The sequence below is a fragment of the Dicentrarchus labrax genome, unplaced genomic scaffold (genome assembly GCF_905237075.1).
Source record: "Dicentrarchus labrax unplaced genomic scaffold, dlabrax2021, whole genome shotgun sequence".
In the NCBI taxonomy this organism is placed as follows: Eukaryota; Metazoa; Chordata; class Actinopteri; family Moronidae; genus Dicentrarchus; species Dicentrarchus labrax.
The window spans coordinates 463,226-484,589 of NW_026136998.1; the positions used below are offsets into that span (position 1 = coordinate 463,226).

The following is a 21,364-nucleotide window of genomic DNA, read 5'->3' on the forward strand; positions in this document are numbered from 1 at the left end:
AAGAATTTTGGACTGTTGGTCGGAGAGAATAATGTTCTGTAGAAGGAAACAGAACATCCTGTTTGTATTTTCAGTGTTTATTTAGGATAAAGTCACATTCCACCTTAAAGCCTTTTATTGATCAGTTAATGGATTAATGTGATTAAGTATAGACCACAGAAACTGATTGTCAAACATGTCCACTTTATTTCTGTTTATTTTGTTCTGTACATACATGAACATCTGTACAAAAGTTCATACTATGTAATACTCTAATTAAAGGTATGTACAGGATGACGGGGAGCAGCGTTCTTTCACTAAATGTTTCACCTTTGTGTCGACGTCGAGTCGCCGCTGGACAAAAACAAGAGAACCCTCTTCAGCTCCTCTCGGGTTACAGAGTCATTAAGACACAGACTTTATGAGGACGTTCGAGGACTCTGAGGGAGCAACCGGAGACTGAGCTTCCTCACTCTTCCTCCAGAATCAGACGTTACTCCTCTGAGGCTTTATAAACTCACTTCCTGAACTTTAATTTCTCCGGATGAACGTGAAATGATTATTGTTGTTGTTATGAATCACGGTGCAGTGAAGCTACGTCACATTCAGTTAGTGAGGACTTTCTTTACAAGTCGGTGACAGAAACATTCTTTATTTCGTATATTTATATGTAAAAGTCTGATAGTGTATCAGACAAACATCGCTCAGGTCCGACCACGACGACAACAAAATAAAGCTGTGAAGAAGTTCCAGATATTCTGGCTCAGACCTGATCTGCCCCCTGCTGGAGGGTCCTCCAACTACACAAAGTACACAGGATAATGTGTGAACACGTGGGTCTATAACCCACTTCCTGTCTGAACGTCTGGAACCATATCGACCCTCGGTTACAAATCAACCAAAGTTGTGTTTTGTCAGTTTTTAGTCACAAACATAAAATAAAGCTGAGCTGTGGCGGCCATTTTGTCCAGCGGCGAGAGGTGGGGCGGGGCGAGCCGACCACTGGAACGGTCACTGGTGGACAGCGAGTAGAAGACCACATTCAACCCAACGGAAACCAGCTGACAAGGTAAGTAAGAAGGGGAGGGGCTTGTGTACGTGTCAACCATATTGCTCAACGCCAACAGCGACGCGTTCAATGTTCACAAAGACAGACGTTAATGCTCTCGAATGGATCAGAGCCGGGAAATACTGCAGACATTAAACGTCACATCGCTGGTTCTCATCAGGAAACTTTTCTTTATTGTGTTTATCCGTTCACAACAACGCGAGGCAGCAGAGGATCATGGGAGTCCGCAGGGTGGAGATCAGAAAGAATATTAGTGTTTTTAACGATATCTCCATTTTTATTCTGCTCACCAGCTTTTATTTTGGCGAGGTAAAGCTCAGGCCTACGTTAGTGTTTGTTACGACGTTCGTCGTTAGCTGTGACGAGTTCAGGGACTGTGTGCTCGGTCCCAGCACAGGAAGTGGTTCAGATACAGGACCCACGATCACAGCGTCCCCGGGTCGATTTTGACTCATTTCCTGCAGTTTCCTTCACAATAAAAGCCTCTGTGTAAAGAAACTAATGAATTATTACATTAAATAAAAACGACTCACTGAATCTGAATTCAGATCTGAAGCTTCTTTTACAGATTGCATAATTCCCACAATTCCTGAACACATCATCGTGTTTGACCTTTGACCTGACGAGTTCAGATTACAGCTTTTGTTCTACAACGAAGGACGACTTCTCTCATTGGTTTAAAGTCGATGACGTCACAGCGGACAAACAAACACAAACAGGAAGTAAAACGTTTCTTCTGGATGCTGATTGGACGTCTCCTCCTCGTCAGCCCGCCACAGATCTGTGCCGACAGGTGATTGGTCAGGTCAGGTGAAGGGGGCGGGGCTCTGTAGTGAATCTCATCTGTGCTGCGTTCAGGTGCCACAGGACAAACGTGTCCACTTCGTGCTTGGAAGTAACGTCACCAAAGTGTCTTTAAACCCAGTCGCCATGGTAACGGAGTTTAAATGTCGTACGTCAGTGATGTCCCTGAACGCGGCGGCGTAAGCAGTGTAGTGCAAACCGCCGCGTTCACTTCCTGTATTGACGGTATCGATGAGGTCGTCTGTCTCAGGGATCAATATCGATGCTGATTCATCTCTGATCAATACTGGCTACGTGAATCCCGATCCTTTGTTTAATCCCGACGGTCTTCAGATCGCAGCGACAGAATCCGATGGCCGACCTGGAGTTGGTGCGGCGCTGGACACGAACACGCCGTTAGACTGAACGCTGAGAACGTTCCACTGTGCGTTCGGGACCGGCTGCAGTGGTTCCGGTCCTAATAAGGACGAGTTGGGACAGATCAGCAGATAATCAATATTCATTATGGATCAGGCTGTTACTCTATCGCTGCTATATAACGCTTACACATAGTACGTCCCTCTGGACCGCCTCAGGACCTGGACCTGGTTCTGCTGCCGCGGTTATTTACGATGAGAAACTTCCTGCTGCACAGAGCGTCAGCGGAGAGGACCGGTTTTACTGTGGACCAGAACCAGAGCCAGAGCCAGAGCCAGAGCCAGAACCAGAACCAGAACCAGAGCCAGAACCAGAGCCAGAACCAGAGCCAGAACCAGAGCCAGAGCCAGAGCCAGAACCAGAACCAGAGCCAGAACCAGAACCAGAGCCAGAGCCAGAGCCAGAGCCAGAACCAGAACCAGAGCCAGAGCCAGAACCAGAACCAGAACCAGCTTCACTTCCTGTAATGGTGGTGTGTTCAGGGACCCTCCGGCAGCAGGTGTTGGAATGAACGTGCAACATTAAGCTGATGATGTCATTGTCACATGACTGCTGACTCATGGGCCAGCAGGGGTCAGGGGTCAGAGGTCAGAGGGGTTTTTTCTGTTTTGTTGTTGAACGCAGCGTCAGCTCCGTCCCGATCTGACCCCAGACCAAATTCTCCTCCTCCAGGAGGGGGGGGCGGAGTCGGGCTCAGGAGGGACCGCCCCCCCCGGTCAGAGAGCCTCCTGATTGGCTGTCAGGTACTCCTCGGCTCTCTTGTGAGCCTCCAGAGCTTTGATGGTGTAGACGTCCTGCGGCAGCTCAGACTTCCTCCTCATCAGGACCTTGTCCTTCTTCAGGTCCTTCATACCCTGAGGGGGGACACAGAGGGGGTCAGAGGGCTGACAGCAGCTCATTGATCGATCGATCAATGGATGGATCAGCAGTACCTGTGAGGCCTCGCTCTCCACGGTCTTCTTCAGCAGCTGGATGTCTTCGGCCGTTGGAGTCTCGGTCTCCATGGAGTACACAGCCACAGTGGTACTGTCGCTGTACAGCATGTACTGCAGGGACACAGACACCATCAATAATCAATAATCTGTTACAGGAGCCAGCAGGGTCCACTTACCAGCCTAGCAACATCCCACAATGCAACACTCTCTTAAAGTGACAGGCCCCCTTTATGAGCATCATTTAGATTCAAAGACAGAACTGACCTCTTCCTGTGGGTGGAGCCCGGGGCGGAGGGGGTGGAGCTTATTGCTCTGAAAGAACACACACAGTTAATTTAATAAATAATAACAACAACTTCACACACAGTTAATTTAATAAATAAATAATAACTTCACACACAGTTAATTTAATAAATAAATAATAACTTCACACACAGTTAATTTAATAAATAAAAACAACATCTTCACACACAGTTAATTTAATAAATAAAAACAACAACTTCACACACAGTTAATTTAATAAATAATAACAACAACTTCACACACAGTTAATTTAATAAATAAAAACAACATCTTCACACACAGTTAATTTAATAAATAATAACAACAACTTCACACACAGTTAATTTAATAAATAAACAACAACTTCACACACAGTTAATTTAATAAAACAATAAAATCATTATTATTGGGTACTGAACTGGGCCCTGAACCACAGCGGTTCTACGGAGTAACCAGAACCCTGCAGTTTGTTCCAGTCACAGTCAGACAACACGTCTGACCATCAGCCTCAAAGTCTCTGCAGCCGTTAGCTGGTGGTACTATTACTGGTACTGTACTGATACTGGTACTGGTACTAGTTACTGATACTGGTACTGGTACTATTACTGTACTGATACTATTACTGGTACTGGTACTGGTACTGTACTAATACTGATACTGATACTAGTTACTGGTACTGATACTGATACTATAACTGGTACTGGTACTGTACTGATACTGATACTGGTACTGATACTGATACTATAACTGGTACTGGTACTGTACTGATACTGATACTGGTACTGTACTGATACTATAACTGGTACTGGTACTGTACTGTACTGATACTGATACTGGTACTGTACTGATACTGGAACTGTACTGATACTGGTACTGTACTGATACTGATACTGGTACTGGTACTGATACTATAACTGGTACTGGTACTGGTACTGTACTGATACTGATACTGGTACTGGAACTGTACTGATACTGGTACTGGTACTGGTACTGATACTGATACTGGTACTGTACTGATACTGTACTTATACTGGTACTGGTACTGATACTGGTACTGGTACTGTACTGATACTGGTACTGATACTATAACTGGTACTGGTACTGTACTGATACTGATACTGGTACTGATACTGATACTATAACTGGTACTGGTACTGTACTGATACTGGTACTGTACTGATACTATAACTGGTACTGGTACTGGTACTGTACTGATACTGATACTGGTACTGTACTGATACTGGTACTGATACTGGTACTGTACTGATACTGGTACTGGTACTGATACTGGTACTGTACTGATACTGGTACTGGTACTGTACTGATACTATAACTGGTACTGGTACTGTACTGATACTGATACTGGTACTGATACTGATACTATAACTGGTACTGGTACTGTACTGATACTGATACTGGTACTGGAACTGTACTGATACTGGTACTGGTACTGTACTGATACTGTACTGATACTGGTACTGATACTGGTACTGATACTGGTACTGATACTGGTACTGATACTGGTACTGATACTGGTACTGTACTGATACTGGTACTGGAACTGTACTGATACTGGTACTGGTACTGGTACTGGTACTGATACTGGTACTGTTGTACTGATACTGTACTGGTACTGTACTGATACTGTACTGATACTGGTACTGGTACTGATACTGGTACTGGTACTGATACTGGTACTGATACTGGTACTGATACTGGTACTGATACTGGTACTGGTACTGATACTGGTACTGATACTGGTACTGATACTGGTACTGATACTGATACTATAACTGGTACTGGTACTGATACTGATACTGATACTATAACTGGTACTGGTACTGACTGGTACTGGTACTGGTACTGATACTGTACTGATACTGGTACTGGTACTGTACTGATACTGATACTGGAACTGTACTGATACTGTACTGATACTGGTACTGGTACTGATACTGGTACTGATACTGATACTATAACTGGTACCAATACAGATGAAATGTGAACAACCTTTGGACACAGTGTCAGGTGAGTGTGGTACCTGTGGGTTCTGTCTGGCCAGCTCCTCTATCTTGTGCCAGATCTCCTCTCTCTCCTTCAGTTTGTATTTCTCCCTGCAGACACACAGACAGTCAGTAGATGTGTCTGTCTGTAGGTGTGTCTGTCTGTCTGTCTGTAGGTGTGTCTGTCTGTCTGTCTGTAGGTGTGTCTGTCTGTCTGTAGGTGTCTGTCTGTCAGAAGATGTGTCTGTCTGTCCGTCTGTAGGTGTGTCTGTCTGTAGGTGTGTCTGTCTGTCAGAAGATGTGTCTGTAGGTGTCTCTGTCTGTAGGTGTGTCTGTCTGTCAGAAGATGTGTCTGTCTGTAGAGGTGTCTGTCAGAAGATGTGTGTGTCTGTCTGTAGTGTGTCTGTCTGTAGGTGTGTCTGTCTGTAGGTAGATGTGTGTGTCTGTCTGTAGGTGTGTCTGTCTGTAGGTGTGTCTGTCTGTAGAGGTGTCTGTCAGAAGATGTGTGTGTCTGTCTGTAGGTGTGTCTGTCTGTAGGTAGATGTGTGTGTCTGTCTGTAGGTGTGTCTGTCTGTAGGTAGATGTGTGTGTCTGTCTGTAGGTGTGTCTGTCTGTAGGTAGATGTGTCTGTCTGTAGGTAGATGTGTGTGTCTGTCTGTAGGTGTGTCTGTCTGTAGGTAGATGTGTGTGTCTGTCTGTAGGTGTGTGTGTCTGTGGTGTGTCTGTCTGTGGTAGATGTGTGTGTCTGTCGGTAGGTGTGTCTGTCTGTCGGTAGTGTGTCTGTCTGTGGTAGATGTGTGTGTCTGTCTGTAGGTGTGTCTGTCTGTAGGTGTGTCTGTCTGTAGGTAGATGTGTGTGTCTGTCTGTAGGTAGATGTGTGTGTCTGTCTGTAGGTAGATGTGTGTGTCTGTCTGTAGGTGTGTCTGTCTGTCTGTAGGTGTGTCTGTCAGAAGATGTGTCTGTCTGTAGGTGTGTCTGTCAGAAGATGTGTCTGTCTGTAGAGGTGTCTGTCTGTAGGTGTGTGTGTCTGTCTGTAGGTGTGTGTGTCTGTAGGTAGATGTGTGTGTCTGTCTGTAGGTGTGTGTGTGTTGTCTGTAGGTGTGTGTGTGTCTGTCTGTAGGTAGATGTGTGTGTCTGTCTGTAGGTGTGTCTGTCTGTGGTAGATGTGTCTGTCTGTAGGTAGATGTGTGTGTCTGTCTGTAGGTGTGTCTGTCTGTAGGTAGATGTGTGTGTCTGTCTGTAGGTGTGTGTGTCTGTAGGTGTGTCTGTCTGTAGGTAGATGTGTGTGTCTGTCGGTAGGTGTGTCTGTCTGTAGGTAGATGTGTGTGTCTGTCTGTAGGTGTGTCTGTCTGTAGGTGTGTCTGTCTGTAGGTAGATGTGTGTGTCTGTCTGTAGGTAGTGTGTGTGTCTGTCTGTAGGTAGATGTGTGTGTCTGTCTGTAGGTGTGTCTGTTTTGTGGTGTGTTGTGGATGTGTCTGTTGTGGTGTGTCTGTCGAAGATGTGTCTGTCTGTGAGGTGTCTGTCTGTAGGTGTGTGTGTCTGTCTGTAGGTGTGTGTGTCTGTAGGTAGATGTGTGTGTCTGTCTGTAGGTAGATGTGTGTGTCTGTCTGTAGGTAGATGTGTGTGTCTGTCTGTAGGTGTGTCTGTCTGTAGGTAGATGTGTCTGTCTGTAGGTAGATGTGTGTGTCTGTCTGTAGGTGTGTCTGTCTGTAGGTAGATGTGTGTGTCTGTCTGTAGGTGTGTGTGTCTGTAGGTGTGTCTGTCTGTAGGTAGATGTGTGTGTCTGTAGGTAGATGTGTGTGTCTGTCGGTAGGTGTGTCTGTCTGTAGGTAGATGTGTGTGTCTGTCTGTAGGTGTGTCTGTCTGTAGGTGTGTCTGTCTGTCTGTAGGTGTGTCTGTCTGTCTGTAGGTGTGTCTGTCAGAAGATGTGTCTGTCTGTAGGTGTGTCTGTCTGTCTGTAGGTGTGTCTGTCAGAAGATGTGTCTGTCTGTAGGTGTGTCTGTCAGAAGATGTGTCTGTCTGTAGAGGTGTCTGTCTGTAGGTGTGTGTGTCTGTCTGTAGGTGTGTGTGTCTGTAGGTAGATGTGTGTGTCTGTCTGTAGGTAGATGTGTGTGTCTGTCTGTAGGTAGATGTGTGTGTCTGTCTGTGGTGTTGTGTGTCTGTCTTGGTGTGTCTGTCTGTGGTAGATGTGTCTGTCTGTAGGTAGATGTGTGTGTCTGTCTGTAGGTAGATGTGTGTGTCTGTCTGTAGGTAGATGTGTGTGTCTGTCTGTAGGTAGATGTGTGTGTCTGTCTGTAGGTGTGTCTGTGGTTGTCAGTTACTTTTGTTTCTCAGCCTTGTACTGCTGTGTGCAGTCATCAAACAGTTTCTGGTTCATCTCCATAAAGAGTTTGAGAGCGTTGTAGATCAATCCGTGGATCGTCCTGAAGACACAGAGTCAGTATCACCTGTTATATAATCAATAATCTATAATCAATAGGGGTGTAACGATTCACCAAATCCACGGTTCGGTTCAGACCTCGATTTTTGAGCCACGGTTCGGTTCATACCGCGGTTTTCCCCGTTTTATTTGTTATCTGATATTACGTTAAGCTGATACGGCAGAAATCTTACATTACGGAGCGTCAGTGAACGCACCACTGCAGATGTCACTCACTAACGTTAGTTTGGGTTTGGACCCACATGCAGTGCACTTAAACTGAATCACGGGTGAGTTTATGAAACGTACTGCTGATGGAGAAAGTCAGCAGAGACACACACAGGGAGAGAGAGACAGAAAGAGGCGGAGCAAGAGGGCGTGTTTGCTGTGAGTGAGCAGAGGTCCAGACTAGGTGTGTGAGTGTGTGTGAGTGTGGGGAGAAGAGAAAGGGAGCAGATTAAAGTAGTAAACAAACAGTAACCTAGAATAACCAACTGTCAATACAAATACGATATAGGCGTACACCGCTACCACCCCACGGGCCGCCGCCACCGCCGCAGTTACACTGTCTTAACGAGAGCTCAACAGTCCAGGGAGCGAGTGTGTCGCTGTTCTGTCTCTCGGATCCGCGACACGAGACCGTGGACTTTTGTGTCGCGATTTCGGTCTCGGTTTCAGAACCGTTACAGCCCTAATAATCAATAAACAGGGTATAAACTCTAGAGCTATGTTCTATATGGAGCTGATCAATCAATAATCTATAATCATTTCCAAAAGTAAAATAAAAAAATAAAAAAGTGATGATACAAAATGTTAATAATGAACTACAGACAGTGTGTGTGTGTGTGTGTTACTGTGTGTGTGCGTGTGTTACTGTGTGTATGTGTGTGTGTGTTACTGTGTGTATGTATGTGTGTGTGTGTGTGTGTGTGTTACTGTGTGTGTGTGTGTGTGTGTTATGTTTCTGTGTGTGTGCGTGTGTATGTATGTGTGTGTGTTACTGTGTGTATGTGTGTGTGTGTTACTGTGTGTATGTATGTGTGTATGTATGTGTGTGTGTTACTGTGTGTGTGTGTGTGTGTGTTACTGTGTGTGTGTGTGTGTGTTACTGTGTGTATGTGTGTATGTATGTGTGTGTATGTGTGTATGTATGTGTGTGTGTTATGTGTGTATGTATGTGTGTGTGTTACTGTGTGTATGTATGTGTGTGTGTTACTGTGTGTATGTAGTGTGTGTGTGTGTGTGTGTGTGTGTGTGTTACTGTGTTACTGTGTGTATGTGTACTGTGTGTGTTACTGTGTGTGTGTGTGTTACTGTATGTATGTGTTACTGTGTGTATGTGCTGTGTGTATGTGTTACTGTGTGTATGTGTGTGTGTGTGTTACTGTGTGTGTGTGTGTATGTGTGTGTGTTACTGTGTGTATGTTAGTGTGTGTTACTGTGTGTATGTGACTGTGTGTTACTGTGTGTGTGTTATGTGTGTGTGTTACTGTGTGTGTGTATGTGTGTGTGTTACTGTGTGTGTGTGTTACTGTGTGTATGTGTGTTTAGTGTGTGTATGTATGTGTGTGTGTGTGTTACTGTGTTACTGTGTGTTGTGTGTTACTGTGTGTGTGTGTTACTGTGTGTGTGACTGTGTGTGTGTTACTGTGTGTCTGTGTGTATTACTGTGTGTGTGTGTGTGTGTGTGTATGTGTGTGTGTTACTATGTGTGTTACTGTGTGTGTTACTGTGTGTGTGTGTGTTACTGTGTGTATGTGTGTGTTACTGTGTGTGTGTGTGTGTTACTGTGTGTATGTGTGCTACTGTGTGTGTGTGTGCGTGTGTGTTACTGTGTGTGTGTGTGTGTGTGTGTGTACTGTGTGTGTTACTGTGTGTGTGTTACTGTGTGTGTGTGTTACTGTGTGTGTGTGTGTTACTGTGTTACTGTGTGTTACTGTGTGTGTTACTGTGTGTGTGTGTGTGTTACTGTGTGTGTGTGTGTTACTGTGTGTATGTGTGTGTTACTGTGTGTATGTGTGTTACTGTGTGTATGTGTGTTACTGTGTGTGTTACTGTGTGTATGTGTGTGTTACTGTGTGTATGTGTGTTACTGTGTGTATGTGTGTTACTGTGTGTATGTGTGTTACTGTGTGTGTGTGTGTGTGTTACTGTGTTGGGGTGTTTGTGTGTGTGTTACTGTGTTGGGGTGTGTGTGTGTTACAGTGTGCATGTTACAGTGTGTGTGTCTGTGTTACTGTGTGTTACAGTGTGTGTGTGTGTGTGTGTGTATGTGTTACTGTGTGTTACAGTGTGTGTGTGTGTGTGTGTATGTGTTACTGTGTGTTACAGTGTGTGTGTGTGTGTGTGTGTGTGTATGTGTTACTGTGTGTTACAGTGTGTGTGTGTGTGTGTGTGTGTGTGTGTATGTGTTACTGTGTGTTACAGTGTGTGTGTGTGTGTGTATGCGTTACTGTGTGTTACAGTGTGTGTGTCTGTGTGTGTCTGTGTATGTGTTACTGTGTGTTACTGTGTGTTGTGTGTGTATGTGTTACTGTGTGTTACATGTGTGTGTGTGTTATGTGTGTTACTGTGTGTTACAGTGTGTGTGTGTGTGTTACTGTGTGTTACTGTGTGTTACAGTGTGTGTGTCTGTGTGTGTGTTACTTGTTCCAGTGGCTCTTAGAGTTCTTGTAGAGAGCAGGAAACATGATGGGGAGAATCTTTGCAGCGTTGTCACTGATCAGACTCATGATGTACTCGTTGTTCCAGTAATACAGAGCTCTCTCTGCCACCTGCACACAGTATCATCATCTTCATCACCATCACCATCATCACCATCACCATCAGGTTACAGTTGATCTCTCAGACTGTATCACTTCCTCTCTGACTTTTAATTAGAAAAATCAGTGGGATATTATTCTGAATCTGATTATGTAATCGATTTGCAAACAATGAGGGACAATCAATTATGAAAAAGAATAAGTGATTGTGTCTGTGAGCGTGTCTGTTATAGGGTCTGTGGTTGGGTCTATGGTTGGGTCTGTGGTTGGGTCTGTGGTTGGGTCTGTGGTTGGGTCTGATCAGTGATCCAGACAGACACAAGTCTCAGATCACTTTCATTGATTGAAAATAAACTGTAGATCAATAATTCCTGCGGGTGAGAAACTACTGCAGCAGCTAACGGTTAGCTTCCAATCTGCTACAGCTGTTTGTGACGGCACTAGTGTAAGTGGTTTGGTCTGGTTCTGGTTTTGTGTTCTGATGTAGTTCTGGTTCTGGTACCTGGAAATGTGGGCTGGACACACACTTGGCGAGCTGCCTGAAGAGCGGCTCCTGGACTTTAACGAACTCTGAGGGCTCGATGACGTCCAGAATCTCCTCCAGCTCGTTCAGGAACATCACCTCCTTCGGACTGTGAGTCTTCGGCCAGAACTTCAGCAGACCCATGATCACCTGCAAGGGGGGGGGTCAAAGGTCACAGCCTGAGCATTCAATCTGGGTTAGTGACTGTATCCGCCCTCTGTGCGTTGCTATGGGAACAAAACATCGGCAGCAGCACATTGGCAGCGTTGCCGTGGAAACAGGAGGGATGTCGGCAGACTCACCGGCTCTGTTAGACTGCTGTCTTTCTCCAGGAACTGGACCACACAGTACGCCAGCTGCAGACAGACAGAGGCAGTCAGACAGATAGACAGTCAGACACACAGTCAGACAGACAGTAACAAAAGGTACAAAGTAAAATGTAATTAGATAAAGACTACCAGAATAAGAGCGCAGTAGAAGCCATAGAATAAAATGATATAGAATAACGTAAATGAAGGCCGATGTATAAAAGCTGCTTTTAAGAAGTAATAAAAGATTAAAGTGGTTTGTTACCTGTGGGTGGTAGACGCTGAGAGATTTAACTTTATGAAGCGGCAGAAGAACTCGGATCAGAAACATCTTATGTTCTTCTTTCAGTGGAAGAGCGAATCCATTGATGATACTGAGAGACGATAAGATACAAACACTTTATTATAAAGAGCGACATCAACAGCCTCCATTCAGATAATGAAACAGCCTTGAACAGATAGAAATGAGAGGACGGACAGACAGGAAACAGGTTCATTACAGGTCGGAGGTCAGTTTACGAGACTCTCCAGTGAATTCACTGCAGTTACCAGTTAACATCAACTACCATTTATTTTTCTTTACATTCATCTTCTCCCGTGTTGAAAGTGTTAAAGGATGTGTCAACATCGCTGTGTGTCTAATTATTGTTCGACGTCTGTAGAGCCGCTGTGTGTGTGAGACTGCAGGTTCTCCACCAACAGCTGAACTAAACATGAGTGAGCAGATAAAATACTATTCAAATGCTTCAGGACAACACTGATTATTTCCAGGGTATTTGGTTATTTTAGTTTCCAGGTGTTTCCATGACTCGAAAACTAGTCTCTAAAATTCCAGGTTTTCCAGGACGTGTGTGTGTGTGTGTGTGTGTGTGTGTGTGTGTTCACCTCCCCAGTATCTCCAGCAGCTCAGCGATGCCGTTGTGATGTTCTGTCTCGTAGATAAATCTGTAACACAACAAGTGGTCAGATCTTGATTCTGTTCACAACAGCACTACTAAAGAGCACATCATGTATAATTAGAAAGGCTGATATTGATCCTGATCAACCTGATCACTAATCAATACTCCCATTATTAAAGCATCAATCAACCTGATCAGCCTTTAGCAGTTAGCTAGTGTTTCTGTAGTGGAGACTAAACGTTAACAATGATCCATATCAGCAGTTTGAATCCAACTAAAAGCTCCCTGCACCAAACTCCCTTTAAGAAATATCACATTTTAACAATTCCTAACGTGTTCGTAACAACACGTAACTCTAGAAACACGAGCTAAAGGCCGTCATATGTCCACAGTCTGACTGTCAATACAGGATCAATATCATCCATAAAGATACAGTGTATACTGATCAATATCATCCATAAAGATACAGTGTATACTGATCAATATCATCCATAAAGATACAGTGTATACTGATCAATATCATCCATAAAGATACAGTGTATACTGATCAATATCATCCATAAAGATACAGTGTATACTGATCAATATCATCCATACAGATACAGTGTATACTGATCAATATCATCCATAAAGATACAGTGTACACTGATCAATATTGATCATTTCTCAGTATAATCAGAGTTGGTTGGTGGATCAGATACTAAACCAACTGAACGTGTGTGTGTGTGTGTGTGTGTGTGTGATGGAGCCGTTGCCATAGTAACTGAGTGTGTCAGTGTGAAGGTTTTTAATGGCTGTTCTGACCTGTAGAAGATGTTGTTGATCTGGCGGCGGATGTAGGCGCGGAGGCCGAGGAACTTGCCGTAGATCCGGTGCAGGATGGTCTTCAAGAAGTCTCTCTCTCTGGGATCCTCACTGTCAAACAGCTCCAGCAGCTTCAACACAAACACACAGTGAGGGGTCTGTGCACACACACGCGCACACACACACGTCTCACACACGTCTCACACACGTCTCACACACACACACACACGTCTCACACACACACACACACGTCTCACACACACACACACACGTCTCACACACACACACACACACACACACACACACACACACACACACACACACACACACACACACACACACACACACACACACACACACACACGTCTCACTCACACACACAGCTCAGCTTACCGACATCACAAACTTTTGGTCGATGTATTTTTTGGCAACGTTTGGCTGAAAGTCCGGAGACTCCAGGAAGCGAAGGAAGAACTCGTAAACCAGCTGTGGACACAAACACATCGTTGGCCAGTCAGCAACTGTTCCCACATACTGTCTGTTTACTGTCTGTTTATTGCCTGTTTACTGTCTGTTTACTGACTGTAAACTGACTGTTTACTGTCAGTTCAACTGACTGTTTACTGACTGTTCAACTGACTGTTCAACTGACTGTTTATTGTTTGTTTACTGACTGTTCACTGTCTGTTCAACTGTCTGTTTACTGTCTGTTTACTGACTGTTTATTGCCTGTTTACTGTCTGTTTACTGACTGTTTACTGACTGTTTATTGCCTGTTTACTGTTTTTTCACTGACTGTTCACTGTCTGTTCAACTGTCTGTTCAACTGACTGTAAACTGACTGTTTACTGTCAGTTCAACTGACTGTTTACTGACTGTTCACTGACTGTTTACTGTCTGTTTACTTTCTGTTCACTGTCTGTGTCTCTCCTGTCTGTGTCTCTTCTGTCTGTCTCTCAGCGCTCTGGTTCTGTGTGATATATCCGTCAGTATAAAGTTCTTTGGGTTCCATGAAGATGAGTTGATGAGTTACTGGAGGAAAACAAATGGACCTGATGTGTTCAAGTACCTGCAGGTGAGGCCAGGCAGCCTCCAGCGTCGGTTCGTCCTCCTCGGGATCGAACTCGGCTCCGGTCGGGTTGGAGGACGGAGGAAGAGTCCGGAACAGGTTCACTGAGAACTGAACACACACACACACACACACACACACACACTGAATACACACACACACTGAATACACACTCACTGAACATGGTCCACTCTGTTGTCATGGTTACACGTGTTCTCACCATGAGGACGGCCTCGGGGTAGATGGACTCGGTCACCACGTCGCTGTTGTGCGTGATGTACTCGACCATCTCGTTGAGTCCGGCTCTCTTCACCTCTTTGTATTTGAGGTCGCTGAGCGGGTCGCTGACGAAGTCGAACAGGACGCAGCACTGACGCAGCTTCTGGACGAACAGCTCCTCGCGCTCCATCAGGGGCGCATCTGAGGAGGACAGGACGGTGGCGGTCAGTGGACACCACAGAAGAAGACTGTTTGTTTATATGGAGACACTGAGGTTGCTTTAGTATCAACCAAACTCCATTCAGAAAACAAGCATTTTAAAAGTTGTTTGCTCGACAGGCTGACAGTAGCAGTTCTTTCAGCATCCTTTTGATCCGTTTATTAAATCACAGAAACATCTGGTAACAGCTGGTTCTAGTACACAGTGTCCAGCTGGGAAATGGTCTAAAGGCAAAAGTCATCTTACTGATATTTCTTGTGTCATTTGCATCTTTTATAAATCTGGTTTGCACATGACGTCAGATGGAGGACAGGAAGTGATTTTCTACATTGAACCCAGAACCCACAAGCTTTTATTGAGACCCAAAGGTGGTTGTTCTTAAGGTGGACAAGTTCTGCTGTGGACATGGCAGCTGATTTTAAACAATCTATATCAGGTGAAGTGTATTTTACCTCGCTGTCACACAGCTCTTCCTGATGGGAACTGAAGCCGTTATATCATCTATGCTTTCTTTAAAGCCACCAGACTCCATTGATAAAAACAGCCATTTAGTTTCTGGAACTGGTTAGTTTGTTTGTGTTACTGTGTGACTAACACTAAGTGCTGTAGATGGAGGCTGGGGTAGAGCAGAAACTCTTAAGTGACTGTTTTTATCAATGGACTTTGGTTAGTGGCTTTGAAGAGAGATATATTACAGAATTCAGATGAAAAATGTCTTCACAACATCAGTTAGTCAGTTAGGTCTCTACAATCCTGAACAGTTGATAAGTAATGGGATTACACTGCATGTTGCATGGATTAGTTACCTTTGAGTGCAGGTAGTTTCTGCAGCTCTCTGTTCTTGGTCAGGCTGAAGCGGGACGAGCTCTGGCGCCGCTCCTTCTTCACCAGCTGAGGACCTCCGGAGTATTTGATCTTGTTGAGCTGAGTTGGAGGAGGCGTGCTATTACTGGGACGCTTACTGCCGCTCTGCTGCTGCTGGGACTGCGCACACACACACACACACACACACACACACACACACACACACACACACACACACACACACACACACACACACACACACACACACACAGGTTATAACTCATTAATGAACATCTGCCAAATATGTGTTGCATCCTGGGAGTTGTAGTTCTGCGGTCCTGGAAATGAACGTGCTGACGTGTTTAAGGAGTCTTTGTTGGACTGACTTTATTCAGTAGCTGTCGGTATGAACGAGGCTGTGGACTTAAACTCTTTGTTGTTAAAGATTCTGTGTGAGAAGCTCATCTGGCACACTGTGGACATCAGATCCTGGTCCGTCTGATCCTTGAACCCGGTCAGACACTTTCTCCGGTCCTGCAGGGTCAGGTGATCAGAGCAGCAGGTAAACTATAGCTGAACCTGATCACCAGCTCTTCGTTAATAGTCAGAGTGGAAAATGAGATCAGTCTCTGATTCTCTGAGCTTCCTCTCTCTGGTTCCACGCGGGAAATCATGATGTCACATATTTCTGTGTACCAATCAGGATTTAGCAACATTTAAATCTGAGGTTGTGACCTTTATGCTCCCGAGTGCCTTCTCTCTCCGCTTCCCTACAGCGTCAACAGTGGGCAACACTAGCTAACGTTAGCTTATAAATGGAGTCCGCTAACGTCTACAAACGACTACAAACGACTGTCTGGCGTCGGTTGCTTCGTGGTGTTGGCTGATGGGTGATTTGTAAACGGGGAGCTAGTTAGTAGCATGGAGCTAATAAATAAAATATAGGAACATTGCAGATAGTAACATTATTCTAAATACTGAATCTTTGATTAAAGTCTGATGTAGAAACATAAATGAGGTCCCATTCCAACTTTAAACTGGTTTTCTCAGCTTGTCTCTCCATGATTCAAGTCAAGTCAGCTTTATTGTCAAATTGAGAAATAAAGTTATGTTAGTGTCAATAAAACAGACTGAATATTGACTCCCAATACTGGGTGTTGCTGTGTGATGCAGCAGCAGTGTTTCAGTTTGCCCTGCAGACTCAGAAACAACATGTGACAGTGAACGCCACACTGGAGCTCCATCATGTGTCTGCAGAGACGAGCGTGCGCTCACCTCGTCCGAGTTCTCGGCCGCGGCGTCCTTCCCGCCGCCGCTGTTACTGTTCTTCATGCTGCTTTTGGCAGATTTGGTTGATTCCTGTTTACACACAGAAGAAAAGTGGAAGCATTTAAATACAAATGGTAGTTTGTAGACAGATTACTGATGTTGGTAGCAGACGTCAGAGTCACTGTGATATCGCCTGAACGGCCACAAATAACTGAGACTTTAAAAGTTTAAAGGTTTAAAGATGCCAATAGAGTTTGATTGATTGATTAATTGTAGTTCTAAAACGTGCATCCATTATAACTTTAGTACGTTTAGTATGTTTTAGTGGAAAACAAGAGTAACGATAAGCTAAATCCTTTTTATTATTATTCCAGATTTTATTATTCCAGCCAACAGGATGCAGCAGAGCTACAGCTACAGCTACAACTACAACAACAACAACAACAACAACAACAACAACCGTATGAAGACTGTGGAAACAATCTGACTGATAGAGGAGCCATTCATTTACAGAAACAGCAACTGGGACACTCACTGCACCCCTCCACCCACACCTTTACCCACTACCTTTACCCATACCTTTACCTACCCCTCCCTCCCCTTTCCCTCTTTTCCCAAGTGGTTGAAAGCTCCAGAAAAAGCTGCTAAACATACAGTGAGACTACTGATCACAGTAATTGATCGGTGATCATTCAGGCTGCCCATCATGGACAGACTGGGAGGACATTTTATAAACTACAGAATAATCAGTGACTGCCCACAAGGATGAAGAAGTAAAGTGATGGATGAACTGATCCACAGACTGTGTGTGTGTGTGCGCACAATAATCCACACAGACACACACACACACACACACACACAGACACACACACACACACACACACACACACAGACACACACACAGACACACACACAGACACACACACACACACACACACACAGACACACACACAGACACACACACACACACACAACACACACACACACACACACACAGACACACACACACACACACACACACACACAGACACACACACACACACACACACAACACACACACACACACACACACACACACACACACAGACACACACACACACACACACAGACACACACACACACACACACACACACACACACACAGATGATAAAATCAGCAGCAAAACTAACGCTAAGCTAACGGCTAACCTGCACTCTCCGAAGCTGGTTAGCACTTATTTCATGTTGAGTGGAGGCAGACATACACGGATGAGTCACGGGTTTCTATCCGAGCCCAGTCTGCTTCCTACCGGATGAATAATTTAAGGGACCAGGCAGCGGTTCCTCCCGGAGCTCCAGCAGCAGCCCGTTAACTCTTTTTATTTCCTAGGATGGCGAAGGAATGACCCGCCCTCCTCGGCCTCTGGTTGGCTGACACTTATCGTTAGCGTCAGACACGAGGAGTGTGATTGGTTAAGGTTGGAACACTGTGAGCCAATCAGAGGGCGGGTCATTCCTTTGCCATCCTATCAAACGAAATATCGCAGCCCGTTAATTTCACCAGCTAGCTAGCTAGTTAGCAAGGATGCTCTCAGACAGTTAACGTCTCATTGTACCGCTTTGACAACCGGACACAGCCGCTAATGTGCGGGTTTAGTTCAATATTGAGTGTAAGCGGCTGATACTGGTTTACAATGCTACCCTGCAGCTAACGGTTAGCGTAGCCGTCCTCTACTAGCGGGGCCTTAGCAGGTTACTTAGCCACATTAGCTAGTCGCTACTCGATAAAATATTACGTCTACAGTCTTCTCCCGCGAAAAATAACGAATATATCACAGTGTAACGTGTAAAACGACCCGCCGGCTCACCTTCTCCTTCTTGGTTTTGTTCGGCATCTTGGCTGTGTTTGCAGGGTTCCTTTCCACGGGAGCTCCGTGATGTTCTTCCCCGGGAATCAGACGCTGTCACTCGGTCTGTCTCGGCTCCCTGCGCCCCGCTCCCGGCCCGGGCGATCTGATTGGCTGCTGGCTGCGCAGAGCTGCCTAGCAACGCACGGAGGGATTTTTCTGATTGGCTGCTGAGAGTTTAGTGATGAGGGTGAGGCTGAAGGGAGGTGAGGAAGGACCTGAGTCTTCCCTAGCAACAAAACACCTTCAACCTGATGATAGTGAGCCCCGTCTGACCACCCACACACTATTGATCCTATTGTATAATAATCACTTTATGATCAGCTGTATATAGTGTATCCTTTTAATTCTATAGCTTGTATTTTTATTATATATGTGTTTATATCTGTTTTTATTGAATGTGTATGTCCCCAGTGTGGGGTCAATAAAGTCTATCTTACGTTGTAACCAAACGGTTCATCTCTAACGGAGGTAGAATTAGTCTTAAATGTTTTATTAAATACTATATAATGATTAATACAGAACTGTATGTATTTTATAAGCCTCTCTTTAATATAAAATCTTACTCTGTAAAGCTGTTAAATAACTAAAGTAAAAGGTACAATATGTTTGAACAGTACCGACTGATGGTTGACTGTGGCCCAGTGTTTGTGCTCATTACTGAACAAATGTAATTTATTACTCACGTTATATTACTTTATTTATTACTCTGCCAACAGTAATTAGTTACACTAGTAGTTTTGTTAAAATAATAAATAACTGTATTGTAATATTATTACTGACATTTATTAATTAGTTACATTACTAGTTACTGTAGAAAGTAATATTACTAGTAATTCAGAATCAGAAATACTTTAATAATCCCAGGGGGAAATTATGTTAATTAGTTACTGCCCAACACTGTTAAACCCAGAGCACCTCTTTAATTTTAAACATTTTGATTATGAGCCAAAATAAGATCCCTGATATACCCCTCCCCCACTGACAGGAGCCCTGATATAACTATATTGTGTTAGCAGGTAGTTTCTTAGTAATTAGCAGGTAATTAACTGTAAAATAAAGTGGCAACAAGTTGAGTAAAGAAAACAAACATTTTCTATAGAAGAGAACATATTGATGTAGAAACTTCACTTCTTCCCCGGAGTTCTTATGCTTTCTCATCTCGCAGGTTCTTATCGATCCTGGTGGAGCCTCCTGCCATGGTCCTGCTAGATTGTCTGTCTCTCTCTGTCTCTGTCTCTCTCTCTCTCTCTCTGCCTCTCTCGCTCTCTCTCTCTCACCCCAACTGGTCGAGACAGACGACCACCCACCTAGAGCCGGAGGATCTGTCCTAGGTTTCTGCCTTTTAACAGGCAGTGTTTCCTTGCCCTTGTCTCCAAGGTCTTGCTCATGGTGGTACTGTTGGGTCTCTGTAATTAATGTTAAAGAGTTCGGTCTAGACCTGCTCTATTTGAAAAGTGTCCTGAGATAACTTCTGTTATGAATTGGTGCTATTTAATAAAATTGAATTGAATTGAAACAGGAAGCATTTTACATCCTCAGTGCTGTTTGTACGAAGCTTAGCTTACCTTTCCTGCAGGAGACTCGTCTTCCATGTTGTCCACTGTCAGTCCACAGAAACAGACACACAATGTCCTCAAACGTCCTCCGACTCAACGGCCCAACATCAACACTTCAGACACACAGAGTCAGTGTGAGTTCAATATGACAGGAAGATAGAAACTACAGACTGAACCACAGACAAACATTCACTGTTTCAGGCAGCCCAATATAGTAAACCAATCAATAACCTCACAATGAATCACAATCAGCCACTGGGAGCTGAAATATTTCCACTTCTGATTTAAACGTCCATTTTGTATTTTGAAATGTCAGAAATGGATCCAGAGTCCTCAATAACCCCAAAACCTCCTATATTGTCCCAATCAGCCAATCAGCTGCTGAGATATCATCCATATAGCTGATTATTAATGCTAATGTTGCTAATGATGCTAATTGTCCAACATATGCAGGTTAGCATCCATCAGTGTAACAGCTGGAGACCCAGACTGAACAGTTCTAACATTAAACTCTGGTACTGAACGGTTCTAGTTCACGTTCCTGAAGGTCGACTAATGACAAAAATATAGTTTATAATTAATAAAAAAATGGAAGGAACACAGAATAAAATAATTTGGTCAATGTGAGATGTTTCCACTTTTGGCGCCGTAAGGCTCAACGTTTTGCTCAGGAAACAACCACTGATCAAAGTGCAGTTAAGACATTGTGAGGTGGTGAAGGATTCACAGGGTGGTTGAAGGTTAATGGCACTTCCAACGGTACTCCACAAACCAATGGGCGAGTTTGTGGTCGTTGTTTAATAAATCAGTGCTACATTATTACACATTGATTAAACCACCAGACTCTGGACCAGTATGTGGATCGGTATCCAATATGGGAGTTGTGTCGGTCCCAACTCTACTTGTCTGATCCTTAGAGACAGACGGCAGGACAAGGACAAGTGTCTAATTATCTTTGACTGTTAATCAGGTGGAGATTAAGTGATTCGTTTGTCTTTTCAACACAAACTCAGTTTCCTTGTGACGTTCAATAATGAAAAAGTTAGTCAAGTTTGTTTGGTTGAGATTCTGAAGAAAAAGACACCAAATGTGTGTTTTCTTTCCAGAAACAGCTGCACTGATGGCGCTCTCAGC

The 21,364-nt window shown here is 44.3% G+C and overlaps 1 protein-coding gene and 1 long non-coding RNA gene across 51 annotated transcripts; one reads left to right on the plus strand and one right to left on the minus strand.

Moving 5' to 3' along the window:
- Positions 1 to 163: 163 nt before the first annotated feature.
- On the minus strand, positions 164 to 21,319 carry ppp2r5d (protein phosphatase 2, regulatory subunit B', delta). The gene is made up of 18 exons (XM_051395747.1): positions 20,240 to 21,319; positions 18,633 to 18,806; positions 16,792 to 16,875; positions 15,519 to 15,696; positions 14,494 to 14,693; positions 14,274 to 14,384; positions 13,598 to 13,690; positions 13,205 to 13,335; positions 12,387 to 12,446; positions 11,767 to 11,875; positions 11,496 to 11,549; positions 11,173 to 11,343; positions 10,555 to 10,682; positions 7,811 to 7,912; positions 5,528 to 5,600; positions 3,469 to 3,516; positions 3,202 to 3,315; positions 164 to 3,123 (listed from the first exon to the last, which is right to left on the minus strand). The coding sequence occupies exons 2-18, from the start codon at positions 18,657 to 18,659 to the stop codon at positions 2,986 to 2,988; spliced, it is 1,821 nt and encodes a 606-aa protein (XP_051251707.1). The 5' UTR covers positions 18,660 to 18,806; positions 20,240 to 21,319; the 3' UTR covers positions 164 to 2,985.
- LOC127361254 (uncharacterized) lies at positions 5,672 to 7,859 on the plus strand. 50 transcript variants are annotated; one of them, XR_007884098.1, is made up of 12 exons: positions 5,887 to 5,942; positions 6,011 to 6,174; positions 6,303 to 6,426; positions 6,459 to 6,542; positions 6,669 to 6,732; positions 6,789 to 6,860; positions 7,055 to 7,126; positions 7,163 to 7,226; positions 7,303 to 7,378; positions 7,415 to 7,450; positions 7,483 to 7,590; positions 7,676 to 7,778. It is a non-coding gene; the product is annotated as an uncharacterized LOC127361254 (long non-coding RNA). The 50 variants fall into 50 exon arrangements; XR_007884118.1 differs by having other exon boundaries at positions 6,669 to 6,844; positions 7,079 to 7,126; XR_007884109.1 differs by lacking the exon at positions 7,055 to 7,126 and having other exon boundaries at positions 6,789 to 6,884.
- Positions 21,320 to 21,364: the final 45 nt, after the last annotated feature.